The sequence below is a fragment of the Clupea harengus genome, chromosome 23, assembly GCF_900700415.2.
Source record: "Clupea harengus chromosome 23, Ch_v2.0.2, whole genome shotgun sequence".
Lineage (NCBI taxonomy): Eukaryota > Metazoa > Chordata > Actinopteri > Clupeiformes > Clupeidae > Clupea > Clupea harengus.
The window spans coordinates 7,467,098-7,484,597 of NC_045174.1; the positions used below are offsets into that span (position 1 = coordinate 7,467,098).

The following is a 17,500-nucleotide window of genomic DNA, read 5'->3' on the forward strand; positions in this document are numbered from 1 at the left end:
TATCCTGTTGTAGAGGTCAACTTTTCTGGTGATAATGTTCAAAAATGTATGGATTTAAAGAGTAGCATGACTTATTGCACCAGACAATATTTACTTTGAATTCTTTCGTGAAAGCAGAAAACAGGTGCAGTCCATCTGGCAAACTTGTTTTACATCTTTTTATGAATACCTTGCATGAAGACGTCTGGTGAAATCAGCTAAAATGTTACAAGCTTCCCCTCAGTCATCGCTAGGTTATTTTGTCAATGCTGGATGTAGTAGTTCTAAAATCGAAAGGTCTTGCCTTGCCTTGCCTTGAACTGTGGCCAGCTGGGATGCGGTAGTTGCCTGTTGGTGGGCCATCGGTGAGGCCTATGTATATCACTCAGAACAGGAACTGGATCAAGATTTATGCCGCCGCTAAAGAGTCAAGAGCAGTTATCAGCTCTACGTTTGAACTCACCTCTAAGCTATCAGATGGGCTCAGAGGGCTGTTTATTCACAGAACACCTCGGGACAGGGGAAAGGGGTGAGAGTGTTAACCCCCCTGGAGAGAGTAACAGAGACAAGACAACGTTGTGCCTGCAACAGGTCTGAAGGCCTCCCCCATACCCACACTTAAACATACATTTACGTTCCAGTTGGTGCCAAGCACAGAGGTTAGATAGGGAATTCCATCTGCATGTGTGAGAGACACAATCATAACTCACAGATTTAACATGTGGAGTTGTGTGGGATATAGTTCTGGGAGCTTATGCGATGGAGGATATACTTGGTTGTGGGCCATGAGAGTCAGTGGGCAGCTGGAGAATGCGACCCATAAAGGTAGTTAAAACTGTGGCCAGAGTTTGCGTTGTGTCTGAAAGGTCTGAAAAGAATGTGCCTTCCTCCTCTCGGTTGTAGTACTGCCAGCGAAGTGCAATCCCATTCCCATCATTTCAACGAGCACTTAGATGGAGCCCATGCAACATTTTCTCCTCCATTGATTCTGAGAGTTTCCAGTTGGGAACAAATCAGGGAAATGTATTTTATATTGAGCCAGGCTCAATAGGGGAAGATTTATTTGTGATTTGTGTGTGTGTGTGTGTGTGTGTGTGTGTGTGTGTGAGAGAGAGAGAGAGAGAGAGAGAGAGAGAGTTGTGTGTAGCAGGTTTAGAGGGGGCATCCAGAAGAGAGAGAGAGAGAGAGAGAGAGAGAGAAAAGGAGAAAGGGAGAAAGGGAGAAAGGGAGAAAGGGAGGAAAGAAAATACAGGAAGGGACTTTCTGGGCTGCTCAGGTTAAGCCAGTGCAGCAGTGTGCACTCAGCAGGCGGAGGGATGAGGGAAAGAGAGGAGCTGAAGAGAGCCATCGAGCAGACGGACCGTCTGCTGTCTCGAGTGCGGGAACTGGAGGAAGAGAACTCCAGACTGGGCAGGGAGAAGAATGAGGCTCTCGCTAAGAAGCGCTCTGTAAGTCTCTTTACTCTTCCTGTCTGTGTGTCTCTCAGGGAAAACAGGGGGAGGATGGGGGGGGAGGGGGGGGGTGTGCAGTGTGCAGTGGTATGCTTTTTTCAGATCATATTAATATTGCCTTCTGCCCCTGAAGTATCATCATGGCTCCACTGTTAATTCTGCATGATCAGACATTTTGCAGTCGATAGCAAGTAGCAGCACTTGCTGCCAACTTTGGGAAGATAATAACATGCCTCCTGATGAGTGAAAACGGGGGCACATCCACCCTCCCAACACGATAATGAGGCTCCGGAGGTACTTTTATGGCATCGTTGATTCCCACTCAGCGTTTATTGAGGAAAGGAGGCATCTTAGATTCTGCCTGCGCTTCTGTTGTGGCACTGTTATCATACAGGACGAGGCAATATTCAGCGTTCTCCCTCTGGCAAATGCAGGTGATTGAGTGGTTCTCCTATTGGCAGCAACTACCCCCACCCCACCCCACTCCACCCCAGGGAGTGATGAGTGGAGTGGCAGCAAAATGCATTGTTAAGTTATTGCCTTGGCACCTCTTTGCTTCGGGGGTAGAAATGTTTTTTTGTGTTGGGATGGGATGGGATGGGATGGGGGAATGCTTTAGGGTTTTAGGTGGAGAAAAAGAGAGGGATGGAAAGTGAAAAAGAGAGAGAGAGAGAGATAGAAAGAGAGAGAGAGAGAGAGAGAGAGAGAGAGAGCAACATGCAGCCATTTTACCAGTGCTAGCTGAATTGCCACATGCGCCACTCACAGCCAAGTTATGTGATTATTTTCACTGCTGATTGCATTAGCAGATACTCCAGGCCCTAACTCCTGCAGCTTAGCCATTCCTCTGTGCCACCTATGGGCTTTAAACCGGCTTCCTCTCATTGCTACATTTTATTTCAATTTTTCTGAGCGGCTTAAGAGTCCATTTAGATGTATATATAAAGCTTTAATCGCTGAGAACAGTTTTGCATGCCTAATAATATCAGTTCATCTGGGCAGTGAACTAATCAAAAATGTCCTGCCCATCTTGAAAAGCAAAGGGGCAAAAACTTTGTTCTTGACACATGAATTTTGACTGACAAATACTCTTGTAATTCACTTCAGTAACTCAGTTTAGTTGCCGCAGTCCTGTCCCCATATATATGTTTTATTTACACCGTAAAACGAACTGGTGAGAAGTGGTCATTTGTGGTCTCTCAGCATGAGGGAGAGGAGCTGCCAGCAACCTGGGCAACCAAATAACATTGAAAAGACCTTAAGCAGAGCTCTCAGAGTGCTGCGGCTCTCTGACCTGGTTACCTTGATGATGAAATCCTTTTTTTTTCTTTTCTTCCAGTTTGGAAAAATACGTCTTTTTCCACATTCTTCTCGTGCTCTCCCCTGCTTAAAGTTCAGCTGTAGCAGTGGCTCATACTGTTAGGGGGGAACAAAAAAGGAAAGCGTTCCCTGGGCTGTCACCAGAGAAGACAGATTCCTGGATCTTAATAAGCCATGATGATCCAGTGGTCTGCCAGGTCGTTACTATACTCCGTTGCTTATGGAGCAGTCTGGTTTGAATATCTGGTCGTGTCCCAGTGGTAGTGGTTCCCGTGGTCCGTTCGGGCATCTTACCCATTTCCCCTGTTTATGAAATTATCCCCACGACCCCTTTAGTCGCTGGATGTTTATTCATTGAAACCACTGTTGCTTTGTTTTCTCTTCCTGACAGATCACATTATGACGGTGTACTGCTGATGACAGACTTAAGACTTAATAGACTTAATAAATAACACAACACTGTGTCACATCGTATCAACTGATGTGTAAATAACATACATGCATGGACAAACGATTAGCTTGATCTAAGCTTGGTCCAAAACGTGGACCCCTGGTTTGATTGAACGACACCGTAAAAAAAATACAGAAATCAAGTCAGAGAGACTACCATTATAACCAGCAGTAATTGATAATGTGAAACTAAAGCAACAACAAAAAAAAAAAAACTTTTCCAGAAACATTTAGATGCCCTACTTTAGCATGTGGAAAAACTTTAAGGTCTGGACCAGTTTTCTGAGGCTCGGGGCAAGATTTGTGAGTGGGGCCCACGTCCTCCTTCAAAGTCAACTGTGGCCAGTTGGAGGAGGAGGAGGAGGAGGAGGAGGAGGAGGAGGAGAGATTCATGGAGCATGTATCTGATTCGGTTTCTTCAATGAATAAATCAACCACGGCACTTTTTCTGAGATGGCTGTGAGGTCCATGCATTGATTTATCTTTGCCATACTCTCATGTATGTAGAAAGTCTTCACATTCTGGTTTTGGTAGTAAACAAGCTATATGGCCTTAAAGAGAACCATCACACCATCACAGAAACAATTAGCATTTTAATTCAAGAAACCACCCACCTCTCTTTTAAACCTATTAGTTCTTATCTTGTATCGTCTCTTATCTCAGTGCGTCTGGGCTCCTTAGATCTGTGGCTATGATAATCTGTTATTGCTGAATATACTGAAGTTGGGACAGATAAAGCAGTCTATGATGTCAACATCAACTCAACTTTGTCTGCATACTTCACCTGACTCACTGACTCCAGTTTCACAGTACATTTGACTCAGGGTTTACTCCATTCAAAGAGAGATAAGTGTTTTGAAGGAAGGCTTTGGCACGAAAATGAAACATTTCAGATACTCTAAGGTAAACATTATCTTTCATTTAAGCGTATACAGCCAGCAACTCAGTCACAGGGACTTCCCATGATGCTTTAGTTTAATGTTCTCCAGAAGTAACGTGCCACTGGCGTTTGTGGGAAAAACCCTTTGCAGCGCCTCACTCAAAGCACATAGCCCTCAAATTTTCACCATCCAACTTTCCAACACCGTCAATTTAGCAAAAGTGAAAAGAGGTCCAAAAGTAAATTAAAAAAGGAGTTTATGATGGGTTTACGGCATTCTTGTGACCTTTTCCAAAGCAAACTGTTGCGCCGGGGTGCAGTTGTAAAATTTTACAGCCTACAAGCTAAAAAACGTCGTCCAATTGTCTCTGCTACAATGAGCGCTGACTGGCCCTCGTCTGAGCATGTTTTGTCTGCCTTCTCTGTGTTTCTCGCTGTGGGCGTAAACGGCGCATAGTTTGACGCAGAGGGTTCTCTCAATGCTGCGCTTGACACGGACCAGACAGTCGCTGGAGTTGTTTTGTCTTAAGCCTTCGAACAAGGGGCATGCCATCGTGGCCTCAATGTGGGCTTGATGGTATGCCCAAACCACACGAAACACATTTGCATGAGACAAGCTGAGTGATGCTCTGATGTAAAGAACCGCCTTTTCATTTCTTTAGACCTGAATGGAGTCATGGGTTCAGTCAGGGCTCCACCAGGGAACGTTTCTCCTTCGTGCCACCTGTTTCGATGTTATCACCACCAGCACTCTCTGAACCTCTTGGCCCACCGATCGACGACCAGTGTACACAGTCTGGGTAGTTCATTCAGAAACGATTTTGGTAGTAAACACCGGATACAATGTCCCCTTTGTCCTTCGGGGTCTCCATGAATGGCGTTGCTTTGACCAGACTCTGTGGGCTGCTGACATGCGGGGTCCTTTTCACCAAATCGCAAATGAGATAACAGCAAACAAAATACCCCTCTGTCCTCCTCTTCATTTTTTTGTTCTTTTCTGCCACCCTTGCGCTGATGGATATGATAATATCATGTCTACAGTTACAAGAGATGAACTGTAGACCCTCATTCACACGGTCCCCTGTCACCCAACACCCCGCACTGGACAGAATCCCAAGGGGATTCTCAGTCACTGGGGCAAAAACACCTGCTTCTGGAGGGGGCAGAGACATAGACTCACGTATAGATGAACCGTACCAAGACTTGCTTTCATGCCTTCCTTAAGCCGTAAGCCTACCAGGAAATAGGAGTCGAAGCTGAGGGGCAGCTGTTTATTGAGCGGGGGACGAGGGAGAGAGCGAGAGACCGATAGTTAGGCAGAAGAATCAGAATGTGACGAAGGCCGTGCAATAACAGCGTGGAGGAGAACCCAAAACAACAAGGTGAGCTGGAGGATCACACGCACACACGGGGGGATCTACTGCACTGGAGGATCACACGCGCGCGGGGGAGATCTACTGCGCTGCTCGCTCGGCTGGACGGGACACTGCATGCTGCCTGCGTACCTGTGGGAGACTGGATTGTGGTGCCTCAGCTGCTGCTGCTCCCTGTTGCTCCTTCTGTACCCGCTGCTGCTCCAGGAGGAACAAACTAGGGAAACCTTACCTCACCAGGTGAACGCTGGAAGGTGTCGGTCTCAGGGGATGTCTTTGGACCGCCGGCTGCGCCACTCCCTGTTAGATGACTGCAGGGAGGCCAATGGGATACAGGGGGACCCAGACTCAGAGGACCTGGCCTGGGATAGCTTTAGCTTAGCTCTGCAGCATCAACTGACCGTTGTAGGTAACTTTTGTTTGACGTATGGCTGTGTGTGTGAGTGTGTGTGTGTGTGTGTGTGTGTGTGTGTGTGTGTGTGTGTGTGTGTGTGTGTGTGTGTGTGTGTGTGTGTGTGTGTGTGTGTGTGTGCGTATGTCCATGTGTGTGCAGAGAGTGTGTATGTCATGTCAAGTTTGATTCATGGCTGAAGGGGGAGAGGGTATACTACAGTCACAGGTGAAAAACACACCTGAAGGATTTGGAAGACCATGAAATACCGCGATGCAGCTGCACATGGAATGGTAAAGAAATCAATGCTATAAAACTATAGGAGTCTATGATTCACGGTTATAAGAGTCCCCCCTGTGAAGGGGGCTCCTTTCTATCTCAGTATCACAGCTCTTTGCCTGGGTGAGCAGCACTCTGTTTGGTGCATTTTAAGATATATGTTAGATACATGTAATATACTGTATATGTCAACAAATTATGTTCTGAAATTAAAGTTGTAAACCAGTTCTGAAGTCCAGACTAACACAGTGATTCTGTTCTCTGGTGCATGTTAAGGTTTTTTGCCATATGTTGAGATTTCGTAAGATTTTCTTAACTGAAAGGCTGAGTCAAACTAAAAGCGACAGGCATGAAGTACATTTATGGAAAGCAAAATATCAGTGTGGTGGTCTGTTTAATCTCTTAAGTGTTGGTGTAATGTTGCCCTGATATTTTCGACCATAATGATTGGTGCATGAATACGGTTATAAGCTCTCAACATAGCTGAGGCATTTCTTCAGACCATGCGGTATCAGCTTTAGCTGCAAGTTGACTCCTTTTTTGTCCTGCGTTGACCAGTCTTGATAAATTATCTTTTATACTCACGTCACATGCTGAGCAGATCTCTATATATAAACGCATTTCAGTCTTGGGATATATATGTGTCCTGGAGTTCAAACCACATTTCATCCCCCTTCTGTGCGGTGAGATGTATTACTTTACGATTTGTGTTTTTTTTTTTTTTCTGCTGCGTTTGATACTTGGGACCCTTGAGAGGTTTTTCAACTTTACGGTGAAACTGGCACTGCATGCAAGAGAGTCTTTTTTTCTTTTCTTCCTCTCTTTTCTTTTCTTCCTCTTCTCACCTTTCCTCTGAGTATCTCCTGTTGTGTCCCCTCTCATCTCATCTCCTCTCATCTTCCTCTCCTCTCCTCTCTTCACCTTTTTTATTCCTCCTCCTACTTTCTCACTCTCTTCATCTCCTCTTACTCTTCCCCCCTCTGTTCTGTTCTGTCTGTCCTGTGCACATCTGGACGGGTATTATTGACAGACAACCTCTGCCTTCTCCTCCACGTCACAGTCTCCTCTTCTCCCCTGCTACTCACCTCTCCTCCTCTCCCTCTCTCCTCCTCTGACTCTCTCAAGAGCAGAGGAACCTGGAGCAACCTCACCTCTTTCTTCTTCTCCTCTAACCCCAAGTTTTCTCGCCTCCTCTCCTACTTTCCCCCTCCCTGTCTTCTCTCCTCCTCTCATCCTCCTCTCTTCTTCCTCCTCATCGCCCACCACCCTCCCCCCTCCCAGGAGCAGGAGAGCCTGCAGCAGGCGGAGCAGCGGTGCACTCAGCTGGTGGCGGTGCGGCGAGAGTTGGAGTCTCAGGTGGTGGGGCTGAGCGAGCGTCTGGAGGAGGAGGAGGGCGCCACGGCCCAGCTGGACGCCCAGCGCCACAGGCTGGAGGCTGAGTGTGGCAGCCTGCGACACGACCTGGAGGAGCTGGAGAGCACCCTGGGCACCGTGGAGAGGGACAAACAGGTGAGGAGGAAGGGAAGGGAAGGGAGGGATGGAGGGGGGACATTGGTCTTAGGGAGAGGGGGAAGCCATGGGTAGAGGGAGCAGCTCTGGTAGGGCTGATGCAGTGTTGTTTTTTTTTCTTTGTCGGTATCTGGATACTTGTAAATGCATGTAGATCTCGGAAACACAATGCATGGTTTCATTTCTTAGTGTGAAATCATTTGGAAGCTTGCACATCGCCAGACTGGGATTTGGAGATTCCTACAACAGCATATTAGGAAGTGTCAATCTGCCATTTAGACAGTCCGACTCTTAGACTCTTAATAGACATGGTACTGTTATGAAGTATATGCTGTGCTCTGTATAGATATTATAGAAATGGTTATTATCTCTGAGGTTTCGTAGATTTAGGTCCTTAACTCCCTGAACTGTCCTTCAACTCATTTGTTGCGATTAGGGGACTAGTTTGCAACTGTAGTTGAAGACCCTTGAACTTGTTTAAAAAGGCCGTTAATCCAGAGACCCATTTGGTGATCGCTGAAGCTCAACTTCAGGGAGCAGAGTCTGTTGTGTGGAGTGACAGTGAGTGAGTCATCCCGGTGAATCACTGAGTTCATCTCAGGTGTGAGATCACCATGCGTGAACTTTTCTCAGAGCGCCTGGAAAATAGAATGTGTCAATCCATATGCCCTTTGTGAAGTGGCATCAACTCAAGTTGGAATCTGAAGAAAGGCAAACTGGGTTAGCAAGGACGCAAGACTAGACCTGTTCTGTGTAAAATTCTTTTAAAGCACGGTGCATATTCTCTTATTAAACTCTGTGTTATTTGTAGTACCTGTTACCATAGCAGCGACAAGTGTAAATGTGGATTACATTGCATTAGAAGAGTCTTAAAGATGACATGGCTTTTTATGCAGCAAAGATATGAAATATCGAAGCTCTGCTGGAGCAAGAGAAGATGCATATAAATGTCAAAGTCATCTCAGGCTGTGATAAACACCAGTGCACAATCAGTTGGGCTGAATCAACCCTGTTATGACATGTAGTAGTTTATTGGGATTTTCCATTCCCTGTTACTTGCTTTGGATACATTTATCTATTATAGCGTTTTTTTTTTAATGTTTTACTTCTTAGTTGTGGCGTATGCAGCCTTTGTAAATAGTTAGTTGTATTAATCCAAGAAAGAGTGTTTTAGCATTTGTGGGTCATTGATGGATTTCAGACCATCTTCCAAATAGTATGCTCAGCGTTCAGATGTCAAATGTGAACAGTACTAAATGAAAATGCTCTAAGACTGTTTCTTTCTGTTTTTCTTATCCACTTCATTTCACTTTTTATTTGTGGTGTTTTTTGTTTGTCAAATGACACCCCTGGGGAGTTAAAGGTGGTGAGATGACAGTGGTAATTTTAAGGATGAAAGTGCTGCCGAATCTGTTCACCCCCCCCCCTCCCTTCCCTCCCCCCATCCCCTCCTCATCCCCATCTGCTTTTCAAACACTGAACAGGCCCCAACACACACACACACACGCACACACACAACCAGAGAGACACACACACACACAGAGACACACACTGCCACTCCCCCTCTACTCCATCTCCCTGTCTCCACTTTCTTCATCCAACGAAGCCACCACAAGCATGTTTTTTCCTCTTTGATGTCAAGAGTAAGACAAAAATAAGTATCCCTTCCCGAGGAAGGTTAATAGTTAAGGAGTAACTTCTGATGTGTGAAATGGATACTTGCGTGGTGCCGTTGACAGCTGAAAAATTCCGCAAAACAAATCGATTGGGAAATGACTGAATGGTTTGAATCTTTAGTCACTGTTGTTTTTTTTTTTCTTTTTCTCTTTCGCTCCAGAACTCAGACTTGAACGTAAAGAAGCTGACTGAGGAACTTCTGCAGAGGGAGGACCTGGTACAGAAGCTCCATAAGGAGAAGGAACACCTGGTGGAGCTCAGTCAGGTGAGACATAATGGATGTTACATAATGGCGGGGTGTTGTGTGTGTGTGTGTGTGTGTGTGTGTGTATGTGTGTGCGTGTGTGTGTGTGTGTGTGTGTGTGTTCGTGTGTGTGTGTGTGTTGGTGTGTGTGTGTGTGTGTGTGTGTGTGTTCGTGTGTGTGTGTGTGTGTGTGTGTGTGTGTGTGTGTGTGTGTGTGTGTGTGTGTGTTCGTGTGTGTGTGTGTGTGTATGTGTGGGTAAGCCTGGAGGAAGGGAAGCATGTAATCTATACCCAATGATTCAGCCCTAAATGTGTTCAGAGGCATGTTTTTGTGGTTTGACGTAATACTAACAATGACAAAGAATAGCACTGGGAAAATATGTTGAAACCCCTGTTTGCTTCATCAGCATGAGTGCTCCTTACATGTACATTATGGCACTCCAAACTGCACCTATGTACTGTAGTTACTCAGTGTAGTATGTGTACCTGGTGAGAAAGTCAGTTTAATATTTTGTATATTTAAGAATAAGTGGTTGGCAGCAGCCAAATTATTATATACTTTAGTGTTTTTTGCCTTTGAACTGAAGTCAGGCACACAACTCTTACTTCTTGCTGAATGCAATGATTACCAGGAATTCAAAAGGGCAGGAGGTGCCTTAAGGGTTAAATAAAAACCTTTTCTGTCATCTCAATTCAACAGCGTTTATGACACAGGATATAGCTGCGCCATCATTTTTATGTGTCCTATCTTGTTATCTTTGGCATAATGCTCTCCCTTGTTTGTCTTCAGCATCAGTGTGTGTGTGTGTGTGTGTGTGTGGGTGTGCATGTTGTATACATTCATGCGCTTACATATTTGCGTGTTCGCTCGTTAAAAAGACCCCAAGTATGTTTTCTCAATTTTCAATTCTACGACACACATGCAGGATAGTTTGGCTCTGTGCGTTCCCTGCCGCCATGTCAAGGTCACTCTGAAGGGGATGTGAAGCACTCCGCGACCACCAGCCTGTCACTGCAGCTCAGACACAGACACAGGCACAGGGTCAGGCACTGGCCCATCTGGAAGACCAGTTTCGGGTTAGCTCACAGATCAGAGCTCAGTGTCCGTGGTTAGCAAAAGAAAATATCACATTTTCCACTGGAATCTGGAGAGGGACTTAAAAGAAGTGACCGTGCCCCCCCCCCCCCCCCCATCTTTGTCTCTCATACCCTCTGGAGCAGAGGACATGGGTTTTCAAATCAACATAGAAATGAGTGCATACTGTTCATGGTCTATCAAATAAGGATTTACACTTCAAATCCAGGATCTCTTAGTTGACATGATTCAATCCAGTACGGTATTTGCTATAGGTGGTCACTGCTGCGTTTATTTAATGTTAGGAAACGTTACCTTTGTGTAACGCATCATCCTTTAATTCTGTTGGTGAAACTATTTTCTGAGTATTTTAATGTAGCGCTCCATTGTTGCCTTCTGATTTATTTTAAGTAAACATGTCTGAGGGTTTTGAAGTGAGGAAATCGTGACAGGACTCCTCTGTCTGCAGAGGCTTGCTACAGTCCCGGGCTCTGCTCAAATCTGTTCTTAATCTACGCACCCAAGATATTCTGTGCTTCGAAAAACAATGCTCTCCAACTGTTTTCTTTCACAAGATTTACAAGACTACCCCCCTTAATCCTTTTAAGGGTGCCTCGTATTTAAGCGACTACAAAAGCATGAGAGAGAATGCCAACCAGGTGGGCAACAGTAGCTGTTTTATCCTTGGCATTTTCAACATGTGTGATTTAAAAATCTTCACTTTGTACTACAGCCTTATCAAACTTGTTCAAAAGTGAACGGGTGGCAAATCCAACTGTCTGAAGAATAAGAAAGCCTTTTCGTGTCACCAACTCTCAACGCATTCTTTATATTTCAGAAACAGCTTTTTCCGTTTTGTCCCAAATGTGTGGAAAGCACTCATAATTGTCATGCTGTTTTCAGTCGTCCTCATTCTTAGGGTTATACATGTTTTTGATCTTTTTTTTAGTTTTTCCCCAAAGACACATGTTAGACCCCATGACCTCGGTGTGATGTCTGTGTTAAGGTGAGCGTTTAATGCCGGAGATTTCCTCGGCATGGTCTGTGACAGGGCGAATAGAGATATCACATCAAAGCCTTCTCACATCAGCAGTCCAGCTTGTGAGGATCGACGGACAACCATGTGTGTGTGTGTGTGCATGTGCGTGTGCGTGTGCGTGTGCGTGTGCGTGTGCGTGTGCGTGTGCGTGTGCGTGTGCGTGTGCGTGTGTGTGTGTGTGTGCAGGGTTGGGGTTTTAGCCACTGCACATCTGCAGTCCAGACTCAGTCCCTTCTGTTTCTCCCACCCCCTCCTCTGCAGCAAGCCATCGAGGACCTGCAGTGTGAGGAAGAGAAGGTGAACCTCCTGACCAAGGAGCGTGCCAAGCTGCAAGTACAGGCGGAGGATGTAAGTGTGGGCCTTCATCAACGGCATTGTGGGAGTTTGCACTTCAGATGGTGACTTCAGTTACTCCATCAGTTACTCCATCAGTGTTACTCCATCAGTGTTACTCTATTAGTTACTCCATCAGTTACCCTATCAGTTACCCCATCAGTGTTACTCCATCAGTGTTACCCCATCAGTGTTACTCCATCAGTTACTCTATCAGTGTTACTCCATCAGATAGTTCAATGTGGAAGCTCATGCTAAGCTGAAGAATCAGTTTGGTGCCTCGTTGTTATGGTGATATTAGTATTTTGTGTCTTTTTCCAACAGCCATTCAAAAGACATGACTGAAACTAGCCACCATATGTTCAGCTGTGACTTTAATCAACAAATTAGTAATAAAACTGCATTTAGACTGTAATTGACGGCCTCTTACTGGCTCGGTCCTCTTTGGTGTTTCTGCACAACTCATTGCAAGCTCTCCGGGGAAGTTTTTCCAAACAGCTCTGTTTGGACTCGAAGCCCAGGTGTTATTTATTGCATTGTCATTGATCAATGTCAGATGTTTCCTCACCTGCCTATCCCTGCCTCTCTCTCTCACTATCTTCCCCTCGGTCTGTCTTTCCCCCCTCTGCTTCCTTCTCACCCTCCTCTTGTCTCTCTCTCCTCGACTTCCTTCAGTTGGAGTATCTCCTGGAGCAGGAGCGGAAGCAGAGGAGTGAAGTGGAGCGCAGCAGGAAGAAGCTCGAGGGGGACAGCAAGAGCACCATGGAGAGCCTGACGGAGATGGAGAAGCTGAAGGCCGGCCTGGAGGACGTTATTAAGAAGTGAGTCAGCAGCCTCGCCCCGCCATTGTCCATTCTTCTCTGTCTGTCTGAAGGGGATTGTGTGTGTGTGTGTGTGTGTGTGTGTGTGTGTGTGTGTGTGTGTGTGTGTGTGTGTGTGTGTGTGTGTGTGTGTGTTTGTGTGTGTGTGGTGTGTGTGCATGTGTTTGTGTGTGTGTGTGGTGTGTGTGGGTGTGGGTGTGTGTATGTCTGTGTGTGCATGTGTGTGTGTGTGCTATTTTTAATGCTTTGCTGACTGTGTCATAATTCAGGGATTTTCATAGTATTACTGGTTCAACAATCTAGAGCAACTCAACATTAATGTCACAAGGAATAGGCTTCATGTGTTCTGTGCCTGTTTTATTTGCCTGACAGGCTGGAAGAACATTTCTAAGGAATTGTTATCATTTTCATGGAATCTTGTTAAACCCCCACAGTGTAGGAGTGCTCAAAATGATTGTAATCAGAAACATGCTTAAGTGTTGTGTTGCTATTTTATTTCGGTTTTTATCAGTATATATACGTTTTTATTTTACCATTGCATGATAAATCTTTTACAGAATTCACAGTATTTTCTTTCTTTTTCAATCTTTTTACCTCAACATGATAAAACTATATATCCTTCTACTCCTGCGTATCTGTGTAAGCTAATACTAGATCCACTTTTCTCCCATAGAGCCATAGATCTGTTAAATGACCACAAAGTAATTTTTATATATATCTGGATCTGATATACTTGGCTTACATAGAAACAGATGTTTGAATATCTTTCTAAGGGCCATTAAATAATTTAGTTGGTGCTCTGTACTACGTGTGTGTCTCGTAGCCTTATCTCCTGTTTGACAAGGTAAGAAGCCCGCAGGCGTTCAGCATTGTCCTGACACGTTGGCACTTCTAGCCCACCCTAAGCCCACAGTGAAGCTGTGCCTCTGTCAGTTTGCTATGAGACTGGGGCTCAATGGGAGAGCACATCGAAAAACATTGTAAACCGTAAACACAAATATGGCCGCTGACCTTTTTGTTCAGTGTTGCGTATGTGGCGCCGTTGACAGGCTGACTGAGAGTGTTTGGGAATGAGTTGTTTGGCTTTCTGCGTTAGTTTGAGAAAAAAAAAGGTGAGGGAGGGGAGAGAAACGAAACAGGCCTTAAAAAGATTGGATTATCTGATGGGCTGAGTGTTAGCTGGAGGTGAAGGGTATCGTTTCTTCTCTGCAGCCAAGGGTGTTAAACATGGCAGCATGTGTTTTTAATTAGCACTGTCACTCTGGAACTTACCTTTTCTGTCTTCCACCATCTCTCTTTGTCTCTCTCTCAATCTCTCTCTCTCTCTCACTCGATCTCTCTATCTCTGATTCTCTCTTCCTCTCCTTCTCTCTCTTCCTCTCCTTCCATCCCTGCCAGGAAAGATCTGGAGATAACCTCCACCAATATCAGACTGGAGGCCGAGGAGAACATGAACATCAGCCTGCAGAGGAAAAATAAGGAGTTCCAGGTGAAGCCCAGAAAATGAGGAGAGAGGGATGTATGTGTGTGTGTGTGTGTGTGCGTGTGTATGTTTGTGTGTGTGTGTGTGTGTGTGTATGTGTGTGTGTGTGTGTGTGTGAGCGCGTGCGTGCGTGTATGTGTGTGTGTGCGTGTGGGTGTGCGTGTGTCAGTGTGCATGTGTGTGTTTGTGTGTATGAATGTGTACATCTGTGTGTTAGGAGAGATGAATGTGTGTGTGTGTATATATGTGTGTGTGTGTGTGTGTGTGGGTTGGGGTAGGGGGTGGGGGGGTCGATGAGGAGGAGCTAAGGAGGAGGATTGGGGAAGGGGAGGTGGCATTCCTGTCTTTCAGCACTACTGAGGTTTGGGGCTCTGATTTGTGAGCCCGCACCTCTCCCAGCCCCCCCGCCTGCAAAGAGATGGCAAAAACATACCTGGGGAACATATAAGCTGATAACCATCTTCATCTCCATTCCAGAGCAGTGTGTGTGTGTGTGTGTGTGTGTGTGTGTGTGTGTGTGTGTGTGTGTGTGTGTGTGTGTGTGTGTGGTGGTGGTGGTGGTGGGGGGGGGGGCACTTATGTGGGGCGTTTTTTTTCGTGGTTTCAACCCCAAGTGCCCAAGGCTGAGGTTTTTACCTATTCACTGATTACTAAAGTGATAACAAAGTGAGCATGTCAACACAGATTGTCTCCTATAAGACTTTAATTGCCTTACATTTGACTTCAGTGGGCATTCGGTGAAGCTGCTGTTGATGACGGGAAGGGGGGGGGGGGTTAAATTAGACTCCAGCATATAGATTTCAGAGTGCTGCTCATGTGCTCGCTGGAATGACAGCATGACATCCTGTCGGAGTTTAACCCCTGTCAACGCAGCCTTTCATTTTCTGTAGGTGTTAAAATGCCTTTTAAGGATGTTTCTGGGGGAAAACAGAGCTGGCCTGGCCTTCATTCCAGCATTGTGTCATGGGGTAAAAAAGGCACGGATGTTTTGTTTTGTGATTTTACACCGGACGTGCTGGTTTGGGTTTACACTAACAATAACAGCCGTCATTGCTTCATATCACTCGTTAGAGATTAACCTGGCATAGATGGATATTGGGCAGCTTTAGCACCGTATAGCTCTATAAAAGGACATTTGGGTCAAGCTTTTGACATAATTCTTATTAAAACAAACATCACATTATACATGCGTTTTAATAGAGGTATACTTACATCTGCAGAAATATTCATAATTTATTATTTATAAAGTTATAATGTTTTTATATGTACAGAGATAAAGTCAAATCATAAGTACAGCTGATGTGTAGTTATTTAACGGCACTATATGTAATGTGCTATATGTCTCTTTAGGACAATTCTTACTTTAGTTTCAGTCATTTTAATCAGTCGGATATTGCATTGTGTTAACTTATCGTATTCCTAGTGGTGAATGGCAGGTTGCAGGTGAAGGCTTTACCCATTGCAATTAAATACCACTTCATGTCCCCTGGTGTATGTCTGTGAATCAAATCAATGACTTAGTGGCTCTCGGTTCTCTTCTGTCATTCCATGCCCTGAAGAGCTGTCAGGGAGACACACGCAATCGTTGCAGTGTGGGACTGAGGGGTGACGTCTCGGCCCTCTCATGGATTCTAAGGAGGGGTTAACCCACTTGTTTTTTCCCATCCGCCATAACGTGGGTGAGATTGTGGACAATCTTTCAGTCAAGTATCAATTACGGCTTGACAGACCAGGATGACGGTGCTCTCAAGACAATCCTCTTTAATTAGGCAATTAAGTTGAGTGGCAGATGACCCCCCCGCCCTCATTCACCTACACCAAACACACACACATTAATTCAGACTCTGTGGGAATAATAGTGTTATGTGCCCACTGGTGTGAAGATACCGTATCAAAAGGTGGAGACAGGGAGGGCTTTAAGTCAGGTACCTCGCAGACCTCAGAAACACCCCACCCCAAAGGCAGTAAGGCCGCAAAACACAGACGTCTTTGTCCAGGGTCGGCAGGGCTGTGTGTGAGGGGCCTGAAAGCTGATCTGTGTGTTGGTGAGAGTGGACATGTTTTCATGTTTTTTTTTCTTCTTGAGGACCCTGCGTTCTCTCACTCCTCCTGTCCTGTACAATGAAGGCTTTATGTGCCGCCCCCTCTCTCACTGGCCAGCGCACAGGTGGACCAGCTGAAAACAAAAGCTCAGCTAATTTAACTTTTTTATTACCTCCTCTGCATGTTTTTTTTTATAGATCAGAGGGTTGGAGAAAGAAAACAATATTGTAATTACACTTGGGCCATAGCATGCAAGGACCTATTAACCGACCTCAGGAAAGCAGAAAAACATAATTTTTTCAAATTAGTTCCACTAATGTAATGTCAAGTCATTTGTCTGCATCATGTCCACGAAAATCATTCCATGTCACCAGCTGGTTGGTGTTCTCTTTGATGTAACAACAAAAGCACAGCATGTCAGTAAGCAAACAGATGCAGCAGTGGTGGTGATGGTAATGTTCTGACAGGGTATGATGCTTTTGGAACTTGACTGTGTTTAATTATTTGAATTCGTTCAAAACCACACCACGAATTTAACCATCCTCCATTGATTAGCAAAGGGATTATGATCATACACACTCACTCGAGTTCCAGGAAACATTTTCTCAAGCGTGTAAAAAAAATAATCTTTTATGCATTATCAATATTACCATCTGTCTGTGAGTACATTCATTAAGTCATCTTAATTAGCGGAGTGATGTGCTGGCTAATCCTGTTCGGAGGTTTTAAGACGTGACCTCACCTGACCGCTCCAAGAGGAATAAAATCGGTCAGTGACAGCAGCTGTCGACGGTCTGGCCAGCGCTCCGTCTAATTAAAGCCGCTGCGTGATTATTTCACTGTGGCGCACCATATGGAGCCGTTTAGACGCGGAACTGCCAAACGCACGCACGGTCATATCGCGAGCTGAAGGGGAGAAGAGTTAAGAGAGAGAGACAGAGAGTGAAAAAGCACCTAAAATTGAGGAGAAATTTGTTCTTTATAGTGTTATTGGTTCTGTTCATTCTTTGACAGGTAATGGTGTTTCCTCGATTGTTTCCAAGTCAGAGTGGGGCTAACAGCACAACTATGCTAATGTAGCCAATAGAAGCCCCTTTCACAGATGAAATCCAATAAAATACGGGGGGAAAAAAACAACAACAAATTTTCATTC

At 45.2% G+C, this 17,500-nt stretch overlaps 2 protein-coding genes across 2 annotated transcripts in view; both read left to right on the forward strand.

Annotated features, from left to right (window-relative positions):
• myocd (myocardin) overlaps positions 1–768 on the forward strand; it is an 87,001-nt gene extending 86,233 nt beyond the window's left edge. Inside the window, exon 17 of the mRNA XM_031561533.2 lies at positions 722–768. Coding sequence (XP_031417393.1) covers positions 722–768 — 47 coding nt within the window. The remainder of the gene's footprint in view (positions 1–721) is intronic.
• A 503-nt stretch (positions 769–1,271) lies between these two features.
• Positions 1,272–17,500, forward strand: part of LOC105888776 (myosin-16) — a 37,362-nt gene continuing 21,133 nt past the window's right edge. Inside the window, exons 1-6 of the mRNA XM_012814517.3 lie at positions 1,272–1,427; positions 7,405–7,632; positions 9,470–9,574; positions 11,929–12,015; positions 12,676–12,821; positions 14,220–14,310. Of these exons, the coding sequence (XP_012669971.2) occupies positions 1,296–1,427; positions 7,405–7,632; positions 9,470–9,574; positions 11,929–12,015; positions 12,676–12,821; positions 14,220–14,310 (789 nt within the window). The 5' untranslated portion in view covers positions 1,272–1,295. The remainder of the gene's footprint in view (positions 1,428–7,404; positions 7,633–9,469; positions 9,575–11,928; positions 12,016–12,675; positions 12,822–14,219; positions 14,311–17,500) is intronic.